The 22,511-nt window shown below is 40.4% G+C and overlaps 1 protein-coding gene across 1 annotated transcript in view; it reads left to right on the plus strand.

Annotated features, from left to right (window-relative positions):
• LOC126176568 (dynein beta chain, ciliary) overlaps positions 1-22,511 on the plus strand; it is a 790,269-nt gene that overhangs the window by 397,197 nt on the left and 370,561 nt on the right. Inside the window, exons 40-41 of the mRNA XM_049923728.1 lie at positions 3,651-3,806; positions 13,615-13,825. Coding sequence (XP_049779685.1) covers positions 3,651-3,806; positions 13,615-13,825 — 367 coding nt within the window. The remainder of the gene's footprint in view (positions 1-3,650; positions 3,807-13,614; positions 13,826-22,511) is intronic.

Below are 22,511 nucleotides of genomic sequence, written 5' to 3' on the forward strand. Positions count from 1 at the left end.
CCTGAATTTTATCAAGTTTAGTATAGTTACTGTCTGTGAATCTACTATAGAGCCTCTACTTTGGTTAATTATCAGTTAAATGATTATCTTTGTCTTTAGTGACATAAATTTATGAATATATTACACTTCATGATGCATTTCAGGCACGTAACCAGAGCACATTTTCTGGATTGTTACCATTATCTCATTAGTCATTCTATTCTTGTGGCTGTTTTAAGCCCAATTTCCATACAATTTTTCCACAGCATCCATCTACCTGTTCACTAAGTGGGATGTTCCACTGAGTGGGATACTTGACACAAAATTTAGTACTGGAAGTCTTCAAATTCGTGTCTGGCCATCCAGTTTGAGGTTTTCCACAATTTTTCTGAATCAATCAACAAATTGCAAGATAGGTCCTCCCCATCTTTCTCCAGGCTGAGCTTGCTCTCTCTCTCTCTAATGACATAGTCATTAAAAGGCCATTAAAATCTCATTTTCCTTAGATTTGCTCATTTACATATGATAAACACTCCTTCCTATTTGTTTCCATTCCTGTCATTTGATTCCATGTTAAGGCTGCTTTATCATTAAAATTATACTTTCACTCTCACAGTTGCTCCAAGGATGGCACTGTGAGAGCTGTTGCCTTGGTTTTTTTGTTTAGAGTTAAAATATGTAATTACAGTTATTTCTAATGTAAATGCTAATTTAATGATCTGGATGCAGAAACTCGCTGGATGTTAGCATTGACTGTAGTACAAAATAGTGTGTATAAGCCACAAATCAGCAATTTTGGATATAGGTTACTAAAATCAAGACAGACCTGACAAACACACACAATGATTTGGTAATGGCTGCTTTGGTTTGGACCTTTTCGACAGAGCTGTAACCAGTAGTCCTACCCATTGTACATGTGTTGTGAATACAAATGAGCTGCTGTTGCCCATCTCAGCTGTGTGTGTTGCGTACAAAGAGCTGCAGTCAGCAAATAACTGCAACCCCAAAGGAGTATGCATTCTTCGCACATGTGATGGCAAAGCCCACAAGTAGAAATGGCATTTTGTAAAAGACACTTGTCCAAGATATGTATTATTGATGATGAAAAATTAAAAGTGAATGGCCATTGCATGTAAAGTTAAATTCCAGATTTTCAGAATACGTCCTTGACCTCCAAAATCAGGTTTTATCCACATTAACCAATGCTGTAACTATATTTTTCAGTGTTCACAGGTTTTTTCAAATAATCCTCTATCACTTGTCTTCTTTAATTTGCTTGTCAAGTTAACACCCTTCTTTTCAGCTTCCTCAGAGAAACTTTTTTCCTCACTTTTTTCTGTTTTTCAGAAAATTCCCTATAAACTCAATCTTCTCTCAGTGTTCTTGTTGTATGTTTTAAAAATCGTCAATTGAGGTCTTGTCTGTTATGGCCACCAAGTGTGAGATATCACTTTTATGTTCACCACCAGTTTTTCAAATGCATTTTGGTACTGCCATCCCCTCCACACCAAAAAAACCCTCTCACACAACCTGGTCACCTGTGGACAACTTATCTGCATCAGTAAGAGCTGTCATGCACAGTATACTGCAGGTCTCATGAAGGCCTTCAGAGACAAGCACTAACACCTGAACCTACACTGCAGACAAAGTTGCCTTGTCATATCCTCACACATCCTCAATCCTCCCCCTGCCCACGAGAATCAGCTACAAAGGTGTGCCTCCCTTGATACCCAACATCACCCTGGACTGGAGCAACTGAACCATAACATTAGCAGCCGGCCATTGTGGCTGAGCGGTTCTAGGTGCTTCAGTCCGGAACAGCGCTGCTGCTAAGGTCGCAGGTTCGAATCCTGCCTGGGGCATGGATGTGTGTGATGTCCTTAGGTTAGGTTTACGTAGTTCTAAGTCTAGGGGCTGATGACCTCAGATGTTAAGTCCCGTAGTGCTTAGAGCCATTTGAACCATACTATTAGTAATGGCTTTGATTATCCAGCATCATGCCCTGGAACAGGGGAAATCCTACCGAAGATCCTTCCCACACTTACTAAAGTAGTGTTATGTCACCCACCCAACCTACACATCATCTTAGTCCACCCCTATCCTATTCCCAATCCCAACCCCTTGCCTCAACGATCATATCCCTGTGGAAGATGTAGGTACAAGACCTGCCCAATCCACTCAGCCAGCATAGGCTTATCCTACCCCATCAGAGGCCAAGCCACTTGTAACGTGTGGGGACATAGGTGTGTTTCTGTAAACCAGCTTGAGAGAGGATTACTGTGATTGTGTATGTGTGTGTGTGTGTGTGTGTGTGTGTGTGTGTGAGCGGTTAGGTCAGTGGGTGGGTGGGTTCATGCACCTGTCGATGATTCAACACATCTGGTTTTATCCCAATAACCGATAATAATACATGAAAATTATCTATGCCATCCACCAACATACATGTAATGACTACGTGAGACTGTAGGCTAATTCAAAGGCAGAATAACATTTTTACATAAAAAAAGTTTCATTCGTTTCATCTACCAAGATCATTGTTTATTTTACACCATCTACTCACCAACCTATTTGCGTGAATGAGCAGTGCCCAATAATTGCTTTTGTGTCTGATATTCAAGTGTAAATGAAGCACAAGCTCATAGTTTCTTACAGCAGTCATTCTTCAAAAAGGCCCTAAACATCAAAAAAGTAAAGGCTCCACATTCTGGCCCTGATGGACCAATCCAAATTGACCAACGACTGTGCCATCTTCCACCAGTAGCATTATTGGATGCATTATGAATGGTCATGGGGTCAGGACACTGCTCTCCCAGCAGTTATTGGCTTTCTTGACCTTGGAGCTTCTCAGTTGGCATTGTAAAGCCTAGTGCAGCCCCTTCCACTCCTCCCACCAAGGAAAAACCCTTGGCAGTACAGGGAAGTAAATTCAGGTCCTGTGCACAGCAGCCAGACAGGCTGACTACTGAGATACAGATGCAGACAACCATCAGATAAACCATGTGTTAATAATAAATTAACATAAAATCAGTGCTAAAATTAACAAATTGGACCAAAGTCTAATACCCAGCAATAATGCATATACTGGCTGTGAAAGCATGCATTCTATGTATAACTTAATTAACTTTATTGTTTATGTTAAATTAATGCCTTTTATGTCAACTGAAACCAGTTTACACACACAAAAATCCCATAATGGGCATTTGTAACATTCTGAGATATTTTATCCAGTCACAAGACTCAGATGTTGATTTGTAAATTTTCATTGGTTTATGAAATACCCCATAACAAAGCAACTGTATATAATAAGTATATAAATGTAAGCTAAATGCAGTAGATTAATAGTTTTTTCCTCGACCTAAGTTCTTCCAGGATAGTAATTTCCCAAAATTTCTTCGTACTTTCTTTTAAAAATTAGAGTACTAAATTACATTTCACATAAAAATTATGATAAACGTTTGAAAAGTGGATGTAGCATTGAAAAGAAAAAGAAAATAAATATAAATTTGTGATCAAAATTTTTTCCTTAAAATTTGATTTTTTTAGTAGCTGAATGAAAAATTATCTAACTTATTAGACTGGTTTCTTATGTATACTGTTATTAAATTGGATCTATAGGATCACAAGATTCTTATGGCTAGGAGCAGTAAATGGAGTTCTATATTTTATTGTAGGTCGTAACTGATGATGTGCCAGTGTTCATGGGTCTCATTGGTGATCTGTTTCCTGCTTTGGATGTACCTCGAAAGAGAGATGTTGATTTTGAACGTAGTGTCAAACAGGCTGCAGCAGATCTTCTGTTACAGCCAGAAGATGGTTTCATTTTAAAGGTAGAGATAAATATAATTATTATTGCATGTTTTGAATCACGTCTCTTTGAGATAGATATGTATGATGTAACAGAATATGATCCTAGAAAATTGTATCTATAAATTTCTTTTATTACTTTTTTACAAATAAAATAGATTTTACTATGATTAAAAACATTCTCATTGTCAGGTCTTTTGGCCTGTTCTCCTTCAGCATTGTTCGCACAGTTAAAAACATTTTCTCTGTGAATAAATGTCATTAATGTAGATTTACAATATGGCTTTTTTAAAAACTTTCAAAAGTTTCTATCTTTCTCTTTGGGCATCACATTGTCTGAAATTAGTAATTGATTCAACTTTCCAGTACCTCTGTAGGCAAATGGGCACATTTCTCACAGTGCACTCTTAAGCAGGTACTTATGAAGAAGCTGCATCCTTCATAGCCTGTCATTTCTTTTGTGGGAAGTGTGGACATTTGTATGAAATAGGATCCGGTTTGTAGGTGGGAAACTCCAGCACCTTTAAGCTGGTACTTAACCAAATAATCACCCAGACGCTAGGCTCCCCCCCCCCCCCCCCCCCCACGCTCCCCCTCCCCCTCCAACTGGATAAACTGAAAGAACCAGAGATTGTACAGAGTTTCAGGGAGAGCATAAGGGAACAATTGACAGGAATGGGGGAAAGAAATACAGTAGAAGAAGAATGGGTAGCTTTGAGGGATGAAATAGTGAAGGCAGCAGAAGATCAAATAGGTAAAAAGATGAGGGCTAGTAGAAACCCTTGGGTAACAGAAGAAACATTGAATTTAATTGATGAAAGGAGAAAATATAAAAATGCAGTAAATGAAGCAGGCAAAAAGGAATACAAACTTCTCAAAAATTAGATCGACAGGAAGCGCAAAATGGCTAATCAGGCATGGCTAGAGGACAAATGTAAGGATGTAGAGGCTTATCTCACTAGGGGTGAGATCGATACTGCCTACAGGAAAATTAAAGAGACCTTTGGAGAATGGAGAACCACTTGCATGAATATCAAGAGCTTTGATGGAAACCCAGTTCTAAGCAAAGAAGGCAAAGCAGAAAGGTGGAAGGAGTATATAGAGGGCCTATACAAGGGCGATGTACTTGAGGACAATATTGTGGAAATGGAAGAGGATGTAGATGAAGATGAAATGGGAGATATGATATTGCGTGAAGAGTTTGACAGAGCACTGAAAGACCTGAGTTGAAACAAGGCCCCCGGAGTAGACAACATTCCATTAGAACTACTGACAACCTTGGGAGAGCCAGTCCTGACAAAACTCTACCATCTGGTGAGCAAGATGTATGAGACAGGCGAAATACCCTCTGACTTCAAGAAGAATATAATAATCCCAATCCCAAAGAAAGCAGGTGTTGACAGATGTGAAAATTACCGAACTATCAGTTTAATAAGTCACAGCTCCAAAATACTAACGCGAATTCTTTACAGACGAATGGAAAAACTGATACAAGCCGACTTCGGGGAAGATCAGTTTGGATTCCGTAGAAATGTTGGAACACGTGAGGCAATACTGACCCTACGACTTATCTTAGAAGAAAGATTAAGGAAAGTCAAACCTACGTTTCTATCATTTGTAGACTTAGAGAAAGCTTTTGACAATGTTGATTGGAATACTCTCTTTCAAATTCTAAAGGTGGCAGGGGTAAAATACAGAGAGCGAAAGGCTATTTACAGTTTGTACAGAAACCAGATGGCAGTTATAAGAGTCGAGGGGCATGAAAGGGAGGCAGTGGTTGGGAAGGGAGTGAGACAGGGTTCTAGCCTCTCCCCGATGTTGTTCAATCTGTATATTGAGCAAACTAAAGAAAAATTCGGAGAAGGTATTAAAATCCATGGAGAAGAAATAAAAACTTTGAGGTTCGCCGATGACATTGTATTTCTGTCAGAGACAGCAAAGGGCTTGGAAGAGCAGTTGAACGGAATGGATAGTGTCTTGAAAGGAGGGAATTAGATTAGAAAATGAGATACTTAAAGTAGTAAAGGAGTTTTGCTATTTGGGGAGTAAAATAACTGATGATGGTCGAAGTAGTGAGGATATAAAATGTTGACTGGCAATGGCAAGGAAAGCGTTTCTGAAGAAGAAAAATTTGTTAACATCCAATATAGTTTTAAATGTCAGGAAGTCGTTTGTGAAAGTATTTGTATGGAGTGTAGCCATGTATGGAAGTGAAACGTGGATGATAAATAGCTAAGAAGAGAATAGAAGCTTTCGAAATGTGGTGCTACAGAAGAATGCTGAAGATTAGATGGGTTGATTACATAACTAATGAGGAGGTATTGAATAGAATTGGGGAGAAGAGGAGTTTGTGGCACAACTTGACTAGAAGGAGGGATCAGTTGGTAGGACATGTTCTGAGACATCGAGGGATCACCAATTTGGTATTGAAGGGCAGCGTGGAGGGTAAAAATCATAGAGGGAGACCAAGAGATGAATACACTAAGCAGATTCAGAAGGATGTAGGCTGCAGTAGGTACTGGGAGATGAAGAAGCTTGCACAGAATAGAGTAGCATGGAGAGCTGCATCAAACCAGTCTCAGGACTGAAGACCACAACAACAACAACAACTCTAGGCTCTAGACTGTACTGAGTAATGTCATTCTGAAAAAAATCCAAATTTTTATCTTTGAGTATTTTCTGAGTAATTTCTGGTATGCAAATCTCAATCTGTGACTTCAGCCTGATTGTTACTTGTGTTTCCTGCAGCACACTGCACACGTAACTTCTAATATTCTGTTCTTCACATAACATGTTCCTTAAACAGATGGGCATGTATGTGTTCATCTTCAAGCAGTCTGCCACTGTTATGAACTTCACTCACTATATAATCATGATAGAGGCAGGTTTAATCAAAAGATGCTTTTACCATAGTGTCTTGTTCCTGAATACTAACTGCATAATAATAATGTTACTATGGAATTTGAATGTTAGCTATCAATTCATTGTTATTTATTTTATGAGCATTAGGCTGTGGTCCAATAGGCTGTGGTCCAAGGCATATTCCTCTGCCATTTTGTCTTCTGATCATGGAGACATCATCAGAGGCTGCAACAATTCATAAAGCAGTTATAATTTCAAACAAGCTCAGAAAGCAAAACTGTATGTATGTACACACTCAACGATCAGTTCGTGAAGTCAGTAGACTGTTGCCAAAGATCACAGAATCACACCGACATCTGTTATGGAATTTATATAGTACTAATGGGCACACAACTTTGTTAATTTCCATCCTTCTTCTTTCTGGTCAAGTTATTTTTATGTTGTTGGATTTCTATAACCCCTCTGTACATTCTGTCGTAGATAATGATGATAAAACCTTTGTATCAGAGAAGCAAATTTGGTGGTTCCATGTTCTCAGTGAATGATCTGCTTCTGTCCATTTATCTGTGTTGCCCAGAAAATTGCTCTTTTGCTTCTTAAGGCAGGTGTTAATTCTTCTTTTATACAGAGACACCATACATATTCAAAACCACAAGAACAACTTTAACAGAAAAGAATAGAGACTGAAATTAGACAAGCTGTGGGTCTTTGTAACAAATAGAGCTCCACAACTTGCACAACTTGTCAGCATGATTCTGCAACCTTTGGCAACACTCGTCTGTTGCGTTGCATGGATACAGATACCCAGTTCAGCTTGGTGAGCTTTTTAGGCATTGTAACTGCTTTGTAAGTTTTGTAGCCTCTGATGATATCTCCAGTACTGAAAGACAAACATTAGGCAGGTAAACATGACTTGGATCATGGCCTAATGCCAATAAAACAAATATCACCAAAAACACAAATACAGACCATGGAAGCCTGCATTTTTTGTTAATCATTTTCTGTAACTTATATACCATCTGGTATGAAATAAATTTTCCCTTTCTCTAGAATTTACATTTAAATTCTTACCTTTTTTATATGTTCTCCATCTTAATGAGTGAATTGTCTACGTATGAACCATTGGGTATCACAGTAACCACATTTATATGAAACTGAAGTGACAATTGAAGATTAGTGCTAGGAGAAGGATTCAAATCTGGATGTCCAACTATTCATCATATGATTTGGATATCCAATCAGTGTGTCCAAAACCTTTAGGGTCAAATTACACGAGATAAAGAACACATTGAAAATGTCAATTTAAGCTTATTGTTACAGTCTCGAATATCCTTGTTGTCTATTATACAACGAGACAGGCAGTTGATCTCATAGGGGTTTCATTGCTGCTCCACGCATACTCATGGAACTGTAATCTTCAAAGTGTGTGATACGATACTGTCTCATAAATTTCTATTGTGCGAACAGTTCTTTTCATGTGAGAACAGTTTGGATACTCCCTGTTGTATTAAAACTGTCTGCTGTACCAGAAATTGAATCCCAAACCTTGTCTTTTATAGGCAGTACTCTTACTGTCCAAGTCCCTTATGTACAACATGTGACTTGTCCACAAAGCTTCAATTCTGCCATTATCCCTCTTCTAACAGGTTTACTTAACAGAATCTCTTCTGGCTTTCAGAACAGAATTAGGCTACGAGAACAGTTTATGTCTTACATAGAAAGCTCATACACTAAGAGCATTGCCCACAAAAGGCAAAGTTCTTGATTCAACTCCTCAGTCGGCAGACAGTTTTAATCCACGTGGATGTTTTACATATCTATTCATCTGCTAACTCCTACTTAAATGACGTTATTCTGAGTTAATTGTTCACACGTTGACTGATGAGAGGATACTGGCAGACATGTCAGAGCCTGATGGCTGACAATGCACGTCTGCTGGCTTCCAAAAACTCCACTCTGTTTAGTACAACCTATCTTTGGATGGTGTTTTTGTGTTTCAAACACAGTTACATGTGGTATGTTGATGAAACACATACTTTGGAGAAAAGTGGTGTGTAAATGCAATTTTGGGCTGGGCTTATATTAACAGTTTAACCTTGGTCACGGTATTGGCATCTTGCAGATCTATTTGCTGTAGATTTCTCATAGTACTGTGCAATAATTTGTGTTCCTCGATTGAACTGATGCTGCTATACAAGAAATGAGCTGCAATATCCATTAAACATTCTCTGGGAACCAGAAATGATTACAACAGTCTCATGGTCCAGTATCAAGAAATACAAAAACCCACTGCCTGACAGTTGCACAATAAAAATATAACAGAAACCGAAAAGTGTGAATAAGATGCCAGAAGTGTTACATGAAGATTCCTAAACTCATGGAAGGTTTGAAGTTTTTAAATGTGTGAGGAATGTAGTAATACTCAGTGAAAACCCCGGCCAACCTCATTATTCACAAACACACTGATTTCCATGTACTTGATCCACATTTTTGCTCGCCTACTCAATAAACTGTACATTGTGTGCATGACTGTTCCTTTTCTTTTCGTTTATGGCCTTGAGGGACTAGATAATTAACTTTATTAACAATAACTCATATGACTCCATTACATAACGCATTCAACAACAGAATAAAATATATAATTGCATAGGCTTCTGCGGCCAGAGTCAGTTGACATAAAAGTTTTCTGGGTATGGTACCATATCATAATGTATAAAACAACTGCTTCTGGAGAGAAACCAACGTTTCAGCAACAGTTGCAGTGGCCTTCTTCTGGGTCTACTGGTACTTTTAGCTGTGCAGTGTCCCTTATATTTTTTGTTGTTACTGTTCACTGCGCAAGCCATTACGTCATAATTTTTGAAGATAGTTCGTAGTTCGTTTCATTGGTCACTTGAGGAAGAAGGAGAGGGGTCTTTATCTTAATAGGTTATTGTGGAGGAGGGAGAACATAATCTCTGCTGTCTATTGGCTCTTGTGTTATGTACCATGATTGATGGTCAGCATCGAATGAGAAGTTGGCTGCTGTTTACTAAATGCTGGACGTCGGCCACGCAGTGGCAGTTACTTGCCAGTAGTGCTCAAGCCTTGTGTTGACTGTGAGGTCTGTTGGGCTCTGATTGCTGGCAGCCAAGACGAAGTATACAGGACAGACGTCGAAGTATACAGTACAACGGAGGGCACACTGGGGCACAGAGTATATCGCAAGCCAACACATACAGACAGGTATCTGCACGCCCAATCCTGCCACCACCCAGCGCAGAAGAACTCAGTCATCTGTTCTTTGGCAATCCACGCACAGCACCTAAGTGATGCACAAAACATAACATCTGAACTTAAAAAGCGATGCACAACATTTCTACCCAAAAGCTACAGCCATAAGTCAATCCACACAGCCTTGTCGACGAAACCAAGTAAGAAATATAAGCAAGAAATGAAGAAAATGCAGCCAACAATGCGCTTACCTAATGCAGTCATTTGGCACTTTGGCAAAGAAGTCGCCAGACAGTCATATCAGCTGATCATAAACAAGTTCCACAGTCATGGCTTTCAGGCCTTCTTTCTGTGACACATTGAGACCCAGGCAACATGTGACACTTTCAGTTGGCAGTGATGTTCTTCAACTAAACCATTCACTGCACATTGTTAAGCTGTAGTCCTGTTCTGCTGCATACCCAGTAGGACGCCAAGTGCTTTGAACTAATATGACTCTAATTGTTTACTGTGCTCTGTTGTAATTCCTAGAGGCACACAGAAATGGGTGATCCATCCCCAGAACAACACAAACACGACAATTTCCGTGGTAATGTTGGTGATTGGGAACACTTCAGAGCAGTATGTAAAATGATCGATGGCTGTAAGGCAGTAGGTGTATCCTTCTGATGATGAGAGAGGTCTGGGTGGACAATAATTATTTTTAATGATTATCTTTGATGTGATAACCAAATATTCCTCAGAATGTCATTGGTTGGTTGGGGAAGGAGACCAGACAGTGTGGTCATCAGTCTCATCCGATTAGGGAAGGATGGGGGAGGAAGTCGGCCGTGCCCTTTCAGAGGAACCATCCCAGCATTTGCCTGGAGTGATTTAGGGAAATCACGGAAAACCTAAATCAGGATGGCTGGACGCGGGATTGAACCGTCGTCCTCCCAAATGCGAGTCCAGTCAGAATGTCATTACTCACTGCATTGTTCACTAATGTATGCAGTCGTCATGTAGCTGCAATGGCATATGATCGACTAGCTCTTCAGTGTGGAGTAGTTTTTCCAACCTCTTCACCTCAAGACTGCGAGAGCAAGGCAATCAGGGTGTTCTTGATAGTTAAATAATGATCAGTGCTCAGTGGTGATTCCAGAATGTCGTGTACTTCTGTGACCGTATTTTCATTGAGTGCAGCAACTACATAACTGTACTTCATGTCGTCTGTAGTTATATGCGTTAGCACAGACTCTGTAGTTGCGTAAACCACAGCATGAGATTCTGCTGCCAAAATGGTGATGGGTTTACTGTCATGTGATTAATTAGTGCACTGTTAAACATGTCTGTAGTTGGTGATAGGTCTGACATTATGGAGTTAAGGTGAACTGGGGTACAGAAGATCGGTGACGTGGTTGATGCAGATGTTCATACTTAGCGTGACATGGTGGAATACCAAGTGTTAGTGACTGTCAAATTTCTCATTAGTGACTATCAGAAACCATGTCAGAGTCATCAAATATTGTGGGGCTAGGTAATTAACTTAGTTGCAACATAAAAACTAAACTGCAGCTTATGCAACTCCATTAAATGGCACATTCAACAACAGAATAAAACATATATAAAAAAAGAGAGAAAACATAAGTCAGTGACTGCACCAAAGATGTCACTTGTGAGTAGCATTACACTACAAATAACATTGCAGTTCCATAGTTTACATACTATTAACAATTAGTTTTTGTTTCCAATTCTCATTGTGAGATAACTATCCTGCATTAGTCAACATCTTCAAGGTACACTGAATTCACATGTTACAGTGAGATGTGATTTATCTGCAGGCATCCATATTTTGACCATAAAGGACATGTATAAATCAGGATGAGGGAAAATAACTTTATTTTATGTGGTTTACAAATCTTTTTGTTGACATGAATTGCATTGGCCTTCTGAGTACTGGCAGTGTGTGGCTGCATCATGTGCGAGGCTCTGCCATTTTCAGTGATGGCCTCATGGCAATCAATGTGTTAACTGAGATATTAACATGGGAAAGCATATGATGACAAAAAAATAAAACATCTGTTTCATCAGACATATTACAGACCCATGACTTCAGTAAGTAACCAATTCTTGTTGCCATGTAAGGTAATCATCTCTTTGTATGTATTCTCCTCAGCCATATGATGATGATCCCATATCTGAATACTCTAGGGGACAGGTGTCAATAACCATATGTCACTAATGCCTCTTAGTCGCCTTCAAGTATTCAGACAGTCATTTAAATCAGTTTTGGGTCTCCCTAGCAGACATATTGTCACATTTGTCATGAAAAAGAAAACAGTGGACATCATTTATCAATACCTCTAAGGAAATAGACTAATGTTCTCATCACAGCCCACATTTTCTCTTTCTCAATAAGAAAGTCATTATTTATGACACAACTGAAATAGGCTTTTCTAAGGTCCAGATTTAAACATCTAAGGAAGTAGCTCATCCCACAATGAGCATTGATCAGTGGTTCTATCATGTGTGTTTGGAAATAAATGAAAATACCTTTCATTACACCATCCTCATTCAGCTACGTCAAACTTGCGACTAAAGAGAAATTAAATGTAGCACTAGTGAAGTTGATATGCATCAATGATTGAGAATTGCATCCATGAAAATTAGAAAAAGCTGTGGAAACCCTCATAGATGACAGCAGTAAATCTCAAATGCCTTTAAATACCAACTGCACAAGTTGTATGGACATGAAACATGGATCCATTTTAATCTGTTTCGTTGTAGATGGTTGTCCAGCTGTAATATGTGGCTGCATATTGATAATATTGGGCAGAATTTCATGTGTTTGTGGTTCAGGAGTACCCCATTATAAAACTGAAACTCCTTTTTAACATGTCTACAAATGTTTTCACCTCTGAAAAATCTAGTTTTTGTGCCTTATGTGTTTTTCATGTCAGTGCCGCCAATTGTTGTTTCAGTAGGACAAAACAATGTGAATTTCTTTGCATTTTCTCATTAGGAAGCTACTTACTAATTCCAATTTTCGGGCAATAGTGCAGAGAAGTTATTTTGAAGATTTTATGAATCTCTTCGAATCTTCTAATTTTTTTATCAGCTATGACATATTATTAAGGGAACGGGATTGTGGCCTGTTATAATAGTTTCATGCTAATGTATAGAATAGTATGGATTCTCAGTACTAACTGTCAGGGGTGCAACTCCCTGTGCAGCAAATAAGACACACATAAAATAATTAAAGATCTTATCTCTACCTTTTGTATTCATTGACAGAAGGGAGGGTGGAGATGTATGAGCAGTTCACCCAGAAATCAGGTGACGAGAAACCCACTCCATCTGAGGATAAAAGGAGACACAGATCTTGTCCTACTGAGACAAGACTGATCACTTTTAATCTGGGTTTTGAGTGATCTTTCACTACTTCTTGCCCTCCCCAATTTTGCCTAACAATATTCTCTTTTCTGCCTTGGAGAATGAATTTAGTTTCAGAAATCCAGGAGTAATGTCTTCATTTACTTCATGGGTGTGTATCAGATATACTGGAAGTTGTGACACCAGCTTATAGCTAAATATTGAGTTGCCCATCTGTCTGTGAATGTAATGTATTTCTGAATAGAATCTGCCTTTTTTATATATAATATAGAATGTTTGAAACGAAAACCCACATTCTTATTACTGTGGTTACTAAGTGTAAAAGGTTTACATTTTATATGTGAGACACATAGAGCTCTGTAATCAAACCAATTATCTCTGCAGGTGGTACAGCTTGAGGAGCTGCTAGAAGTACGCCACTCAGTGTTTGTTGTGGGAAATGCTGGGACGGGAAAGACACAGGTGTGGAAAACACTTCTACGAACATACGTGAATATGAAACGCAAGCCAGTATTCAATGACCTTAATCCAAAAGCTGTCACAAATGATGAACTCTTTGGAATTATAAATCCAAATACTCGTGAATGGAAAGATGGTAAGTCAGAGAATTATTTATTCATAAGTTGTAGAATAATAGCTTTGTTCTGTTCACTGGACCCAATATTTCAGATACCTTATCTTATTATTAATTCCTCTAACAGAAGCTACTGAAATAAAATCTACTTTTAAGGTTTTCAGTACATAATGTGCTAGGTTAGTCTCATATTATAATCAAAGCAGAAGAAACATGTCACTGTTATTCGTTAACTCAGCAAGTGAGAGAGTGCCACAGTCAAATATTATGAATCTTAAGGATTTGATCCAAGAGGGCTCCTCTTGGATGCTGCCTTCCCCCATCTGTATCCTTTCTCTGCAGACAGAGCAAGGTGGCGCAGTGGTTAGCACACTGGACTCGCATTCGGGAGGATGACGGTTCAATCCCACGTCCGGCCATCCTGATTTAGGTTTTCCGTGATTTCCCTAAATCGCTTCAGGCAAATGCTGGGATTGTTCCTCAGAAATGGCATGGCTGATTTCCTTCCCCATCCTTCCCTAATCCGAGCTTGTGCTCCGTCTCTAATGACCTTGTTGTCGACGGGACGTTAAACAGTAATCCCCCCCCTTCTTTCTCTGCACCTTCTAATATTTTACACTGTGGTTCAGAGTCCACATTAAACTTTGGGTCCCCCTGTAGCTGGCTGTGTAAGTCATTTGAAAAGTAGGAGCAAGGCAAGGACATGCTACATCCTGTAGGACCATGCCTATTAAATCACCATGGTGTTCAAACCAACCTTTGGGTTGAAGACAGCTTTATCTTCCTTTTTGTCCACAATTAAGCAATAGGTACCAACAGAGCAGTCATTTCTAATAATTGCCTGTAATATTATGCTTTTGGTTAGCTCTATCAGTTGTTCTAGTTTTAGGGGGTAGCAAGTCAGAAAGTTAGTTCTAATTCAATCTGTTTTTAGATGCTTTACGTATTACATTTTTATTATTTACTTTTAATTGTTGAAAGGCAACCTTGCAGAAGTACACACTTGCAGTGAATCATGAATACAGTAATGTGCTACTAACTTGCATCCATATAGATGTGTCTGTTCAATTTCTATGACTTCCATATAGGGTTCTGTTATACATAGCATATCCATAGATACACTGAATTGGAAGTAGAAGTGGATCATTTTTAACATAATAGTGCCAGTGTAATTCATATGTAATGACCCAGACAAAAGTTATGTAAGACGTAGTCTTTGAATTTGAGACTCATTTATTACGATTACTTCGCAGCCCCATGAGAATGAAAGCCTTATTGTCAATAATTTTCAAAAGTGGTGTAATGTAGCTGGTAAAAAACTGAAAACAGTGTTCAATGGAAAACAGTGAGTTACCCAAAGAGGATCAGCTGGGCTAAGTTTGACAGTGACTCATATTCCTAAACTTTTAACGTATTTTAATCAGTGTATTTGTCAGAATTAAGAAACAGATAAAACTTGGGAAAAATAATGATGAAAAGGTTCACAGGCAGACACTGGAGGCAAGTAAATATTACTCTGTACAAAGGATTAGGGAATGCAAAAGATCTAAGATGAGTAACAAAGTATAAGAACTAGTATCCAGCCTCCAGTGTATCAATGATGAGCTTCACAGAGTCAATACATCAAATATGAGAACTATAGCTGCAAACAAAAACTATTGAAGAGAGCTAAGGAACAACAAAAGAAAAAAAAAAAGCTAGTGGACAGTAAGAAACAAGTACCTATCAAGGAGCATTTATTTTGGCAGGAAGGTTCAAAGTCATGAATGAAATGCCTATCCATTCAATTTATGTTCCACACATATTAAGTAACCAGATATAGGGTTTTCTTATTGGAGACAGTTTTTCTGTAGGCATTCATGGTTTCAAACCTCACTTGAATGACGAACCTATCATATGCAGCCCAAAAGTCCCAAATCATTCATTGTAGCTGCTTGCAAGAATTTGTAACCCAAGTGAGAGTTATATGTGAGATTATCCATGTGGTGTCTGATCCACAAGTTTTATACAACACTTAGTATCGATAAGAGTACACTTGATCTACAATGATTGTATGCAGCATCTTTTTGTTGAAGATTTTCTAAAATGTAAAAGCAAGGACAAGGATATTTGTTTTGCTGTGGTCAGGACTTTAGGACCCGCCCCTCTAATGCCAGTGTTTCAGGTCTGCATAAATGAAAAGTGATGTTCAGTATGTAATTGGCCTTGGCTTCCTCCTGACCTTCATTCATGCTAGCTTCTTGTCCCTTCAGTTTTTTCTGTTCATTTTCCTGTTAAATTATGTTGATGAATTTTTTGCCTCCATGATAATGCCTATAATTTACTCTCTCTTAGTTTCCTCCTTGCCTCATTTTTTGCCCTATTGTTATCTTGTTTCGTTCTGTACCTTTTCCATTTTTGTCAAATTTCAGTTCATGCCAACAACCTAACAATCAGTTATTGTAGTCTAATGTTACTTGCAACTCCCTTCTAGTATCTTTTAACATTTTGGGTTATGATTTTGGATTGATTTTTCTTTTTCTTTGTCATTTCTCTTACTTCATGTGCTTTCCCATATTTGTTGTCTGCATTTCTCTCCCAATAAAGGAACTGCATAAAATATTCCAGAAACTAAAATGTAATATCTAGCATTAACCAGTCCAATATTAACAATACCATTGAATGTACAAGGCTGAAACAAGTCTCATGACAGGCATATCATGTAAAACCATAAAAATGCAGTACAAATGTAGGCAGGCTACTCCCCAAAAAATATTCACTGTTATATATCTGAAATTAATCTGAAGTACTATCAGAAGACAGCTGAAATATCTGTCTAGGACCCAAGCCTAGCAGTTCTACTCCCATTCCAACCTGTAAAGATGTTTGGTGTGACCAACATAACTATACGTGTATGTGGGCTCCCATTTGCTCTTTTACATGTGACAGCAGTCATTTCAGATTTATTTATTTATTGCTAGAATACAAAATTCACATTGGAAGTTCATTTAGGAAGCCAAACTTACCTGGGAACTTTTTCTCACCCTTTTCTACATTTATTCATGTTTTCCTACCAATTTTCCCTTTCTGGCATCATGGAAAAACATGTAATTTATCAAAAATTGTTTTCTTATGTTTATCTCTGCTGTCTTTAAAAGAGTTGATATCATGCACTGAAGTCTAGAATAACTTCCCTTGACATTTATTTAAATTCTGATATTGTCATCATATGTTGTCTATCAAAAAATGCGCAGTGTGGAGGAAAAAAGAACATGAATTGCCATTGGTTGAGAGGATATGTGAGGTTATTTCAGTGATTATGAAATTGACTAAAATTTACAAAGAACTTCACTGTATGAGCATACATATCAGCATGAGGTTGCACCCATTTAATCCTGAGGCCAGCTGATACACAACTGTTGTAATTAGTTCTTGATATCCTGCTTACTGGCCCTGGGACATAGTTGAAGTCTGAACTGGTCTCACACATGTTCTGTGGGGACAATTATGGAGATCTTGCCAGCCACAGGATTACCTTAACACCATGTGAACAGTTCACAGAGACACACACCTTGTGTGGACTAGCACTTTTCTTTTGAAAACACTTGAGGATCCATGATGTTTGTGAAATACTGCTATGCTGTCAGTGTTCCCTCAGTCACTATCAGCCGTGATGTATAGTCAAACACAAGGCCTCTGCATACCTTGACACCAGGAGTAGCACCACAGTGCCTCTTCAGAAAATTGAAAGAAACGGATCTATTATGAGGTCACCACCATACTCACAGCGATGGTCATATGGAGTAGTGCAAACAAAGGTTCATCACTGAAACACGATGTGATGCCATTCATCAGCAGTCCATTCTTTGTGGTATTGGCACCACTCCAGTGGCAACCATTTGTGTTGTGGTATTAATAGTAGCCTCCACATAGGACAGTCATTCCGTAGTCCAGTTGATGCCAGTTTCTGACCACAGGTGCAGGATGATACAAAATATTGTAGGAAGTCCATTACTCATTCTTCTTTGAGAGGTACAGATGTGAACGGTTGATGATGTGCTTGGTACACAGCATGGTGATCCTCCCTTGTCATTATCAGAAGTGGTTCACAGAAACTTGATGACAAATATGCTGGCCCCCACTTTCTCATTCAGCCCAACATTGGGTGGCTGTCACCTCTGAATGGTGCATGACTCTGGATATTGCACAATTGGAAAGCCAGCCAAATGGAGACCCATAGTGAGACCCCTTTCAAACTCTGCGAGGTGCTGATGATGCTGTCTAATACGAGTACACATCTCCATGTCCTTCACAGTGATCACTCAACATCTGATGCTGTTCAAGCCAACTATATATCCTAGAAGGCCTGTTAACAACATTAAACATGAACAACAGCAGCACTCTGGTTGCTGTTCTACCTGCCACATGGAATTCAACTTAAGTTACTTATGTACCCACCACTGGTATGTACACGTACAAAGTTACATTGACATACAACCATGTCTTCTGGGTGCTTCGCTTTTTGTGTCAGTAGTGTGTATTCAAGGCTTAGCTAGATAATGATATGCTCCATAGGTGGTGCACATATGATGGTTAGGACTTCTAATGCTGAAGTTGGCTCATAATATAATTAATTCTTATTGTGTTGTACCCAAGCTGCAATTGATAATGAATTAACAACTTAATTATATTGGATATGTATTGATCTCCACTTCGATCATATTAGTGACTTCAATGTTTTTTGCTGTAGTACACCAGAAAAACTATTACTTTATTTTTCTTTGATCAACTTTGCCATTCTCTGAAGAACAAATAGCTTCGTAGGTTTTCTTCTTGTATGTGTAAAAACTTTATAGCATTTAAACAACTTTATTCTGTTTTATTTTCATTTAATCATGTGCATCTGCCTCTTGTGTGTGAGTGTGTGTGTCATTGCATTCTGTACAAATTATTTTATGCAAAGTAAACAGGCAATTCTTACTGATTATACAGAACTACAGTTGTCTTTCCAAGTCCCATCAAAACAGCAACTGAGAAGTTCTTTGCATTCTGTTTATCCTGATTTCTTTATTTTTATAACTTCAAACAATGGAAAATCCAGTTTGGAATGTAACAATACAAGAAAAGGAAAGTTGCTACTCACCATTTAGCGGAGATGCTGAGTCGCAATAGGCACAATAAAAAGATTCACATCATCATAGCTTTCGGCCATTAAGGCCTTTGTCAGCAGTAGACACACATACACACACAAACACGCACATGAACACTCATGCAAGCTCAACTTGCACACATGTCTGTAGTCTCAGAGAGCTGAAAACTACACTGCGAGCAGCAGCATCAGTGCATGATGGGAGTGGCAACTGGGTGGGGGTAAGGAGGAGGCTGGGGTGGGGAGGGGGAGGGATAGTATGGTAGGAGTGGCGGACAGTGAAGTGTTGCAGTTTAGACAGCGGGTAGGAGAGAAGGTACAGAGGGGGGAGGGGGTAAGTAGTGAAAAGGAGAGAAATAAAAATAAAAATAAATTAAAAGACTGAGTGTGGCGGTGAAATGACGGCTGGGTAGTTCTGGAATGGGAACAGTGAGGGGGCTGGATCGGTGAGGACAGTGACTAACGAAGGTTGAAGCCAGGAGGATTATAGGGACATAGGATGTATTGCAGGGAAAGTTCCCACCGGCGCAATTCAGAAAAGCTGGTGTTGGTGGGAAGAATCCATATGGCACAGGCTGTGAAGCAGTCATTGAGATAAGGGGCATCATGTTTAGCAGCGTGTTCAGCTATAGGATGGTCCACTTGTTTTTTTGGCCACAGTTTGTTGGTGGCCGTTCATGTGGAAAGACAGCTCATTGGTTGTCATGCCAACATAGAATGCAGCACAGTGGTTGCAGCTTAGCTTGTAAATCACATGACTGGTTTCACAGGTAGCCCTGCCTTTGATGGGATAGGCGATGTTAGTGATGTGGTGTCACCGCCAGACACCACACTTGCTAGGTGGTAGCTTAAATCGGCCAAGCAAAGAATTTCCGCGGCGGTGCGGATTGTTGTTCGGCACACGCCATGCAAGAAGAGCACATATTCGTAATCGCAGCATCGATTCCGAACCAAGTACAGTGCTGACGAGCAAGTTGTTTCGTACGCACTATACCCCAATGTCCGTGGTGGAGAAGCTTTAAGACAGATGACTGCAACGAACGTGGGACCACGACCCTAGACTGATCATTATCAGAACGCAACAACAAAACACCACGTCGTACAAAAAGTCTCTCCTTGTGAGCAAAAAATCTGCGAACCAACGGATCCTCGATCCGTGACTTCGACAAGGGCCATCGTGTAGCAACAAAACGCAAAACGGTAGCAAGGACAGGGTCTGCAGCTGTGGCTGTAGCTACACGACGAAAATCAATCGGAAACGATTCGACCACGTCATCAGTTTCCGCATCAATGAACATGCAAGCAAGTTCAGAAGAATCGAATGCTTTATCCTCGGCAACAGGCAAACGGGACAACGCATCTGCGTTTCCGTGCTTAGCAGTGGACCGGTACAAGATATCGTAGCGGTACTGCGAGAGGAAAAGAGACCAGCGAATGAATTTCTGCGCTGTACGTGGAGGTACAGGCTTGTTCGGATGAAAAAGCGATGTCAAAGGTGTGTGGTCTGCGATGATGGTAAAGTGACGACCATACAAGAAATCGTGAAACTTCGTAACACCAAACACGAGAGCCAAAGCTTCTTTCTCTATCTGGGAATAATTTCTTTGCGCTGACGAGAGCAATTTGGACGCAAAGGCAATAGGGCGATCATGCGAACCATCTTTGTGCGCAAGCACAGCACCGATCCCGAAATCCGATGCATCTACCATCAACAAAAGGGGTTTCTGGGGATCGAATGGCGTAAGGCAAGTATTTGAAAGCAACGCCGATTTCAATTGGCGAAAGGCGCGTTCGCATTCCGTCGACCAGACGAACGGAACACCTTTACGGCGTAAGCGATGAAGCGGAGCTGAAATGGAAGAGGCATTGCGCAGAAAGCGATGATAATAATTAATTTTTCCCAACACACTCTGTAGCTGCTTCAAAGTTTGTGGTGCAGGCAAGTCCTGTATGGCACTGAGGTGCTCTGGACTCGGATGTATGCCTTGAGCATTGATTACATGTCCCAGATATGGCAAGTCACGAGCAAAAAACACACATTTGTCCTTCCTCAAACGAAGACCATTCTGTCGCAAGACCTGAAATAATGTTCGGAGATTTTGTAAATGTTCTGCTTCTGTCTTTCCTGAGATCACTATATCGTCCAGATAGTTAGCTGCAGTAGGGACCGACGCACAAATAGTTTGTAAATATTGCTGAAACAATGCAGGGGCGGATGCACACCCGAATGGCAGTCTTTTGAATCTGTATAGTCCAAGATGCGTGTTAACCACCAATACGCGCCGCCGATCGCTTCCCGTGACCAGCTGTCCTCCGCCATGGAACTCTTGCCCGCTCCGGACCACATGGCGTCATCGCGCGTCGGATACCCCGACGCAATGGAGGTCGACCCTTCAGCCCCTCCTGTCTCTTTATGGGCGCATACACCGCATGTTGACGTGCACCCTGGAGTAGGTTTCCAGGCGTTTCCTAGCTCCCCTCGGACCGAATGGCCGGGTGCGGGTGGCACAGCCTCGCCTGTTGTTAGGCTCCCCACCTCATCGCATACGTCAACATGGGGCCCTCCCCACGGCGGGCGGAAGCCTTATAACACGACCGTTCGCCAATTTGCGGGGGAGGAATGTGGTGTCACCGCCAGACACCACACTTGCTAGGTGGTAGCTTAAATCGGCCGCGGTCCATTAGTACATGTTGGACCCGCGTGTCGCCACCATCAGTACTTGCAGACCTAGCGCCACCACATGGCAGGTCTAGAAAGACGGACTAGCACTCGCCCAGTTGTACTGACGACATTGCTAGCGACTAGACGTACGAAGCCTTCCTCTCATTTGCCGAGAGACAGTTAGAATAGCCTTCAGCCAAGTCCATAGCTACGACCTAGCTAGGCGCAGTTAACCATATCTGGAGAGAGTCTTACTTGTATTCACCATAGAGATGTACCACACAAGAGAATAAAGTTAAGTATATGAGATGCTCCGTTCTTTTCTCTATAGCATTCATCAAGTATCCTGTTCCAGAACTCACGCCAGCCGGCGTGTGTGTACGCGTGCCTATCGGTAACCTCACCCTGTGTCTAGACTGTCTTGTATAGACACAACAAGTGACTGGACTGGAGTAGGTGGTGGTAGGAGGATGTATGGGACAGGTCTTGAATCTAGGTCGATTACAGGGGTATGAGCCATGAGGTAAGGGATTGGGAGCAGGGGTTGTGTAAGGATGGACGAGTATATTGTGTAGGTTTGGTGGACGGCGGAATGGTAGAAGAGGTGGGAAGGATAGTGGGAAGGACATTTCTCATTTCAGGGCCTGATAGGAGGTAATCAAAACCCTGGTGGAGAATGTAATTCAGTTGCTCCAGTCCCGGATGGTACTGAGATACAAGGGAAATGCTCCTCTGTGGCCACACTGTGGGACTTTGGGAGGTGGTGGGAGACTGGAAAGATAAGGCACAGAAGATTTGTTTTTGTACAAGGATGGGAGGATAATTACGGTCAGTGAAGGCTTCAGTGAGACCCTCGGTATATTTAGAGAGGGACTGCTTGTCACTGCAGATGCGACGACCATGGATGGCTAGGCTGT

This window comes from Schistocerca cancellata, chromosome 3 (genome assembly GCF_023864275.1).
Source record: "Schistocerca cancellata isolate TAMUIC-IGC-003103 chromosome 3, iqSchCanc2.1, whole genome shotgun sequence".
NCBI lineage: Eukaryota > Metazoa > Arthropoda > Insecta > Orthoptera > Acrididae > Schistocerca > Schistocerca cancellata.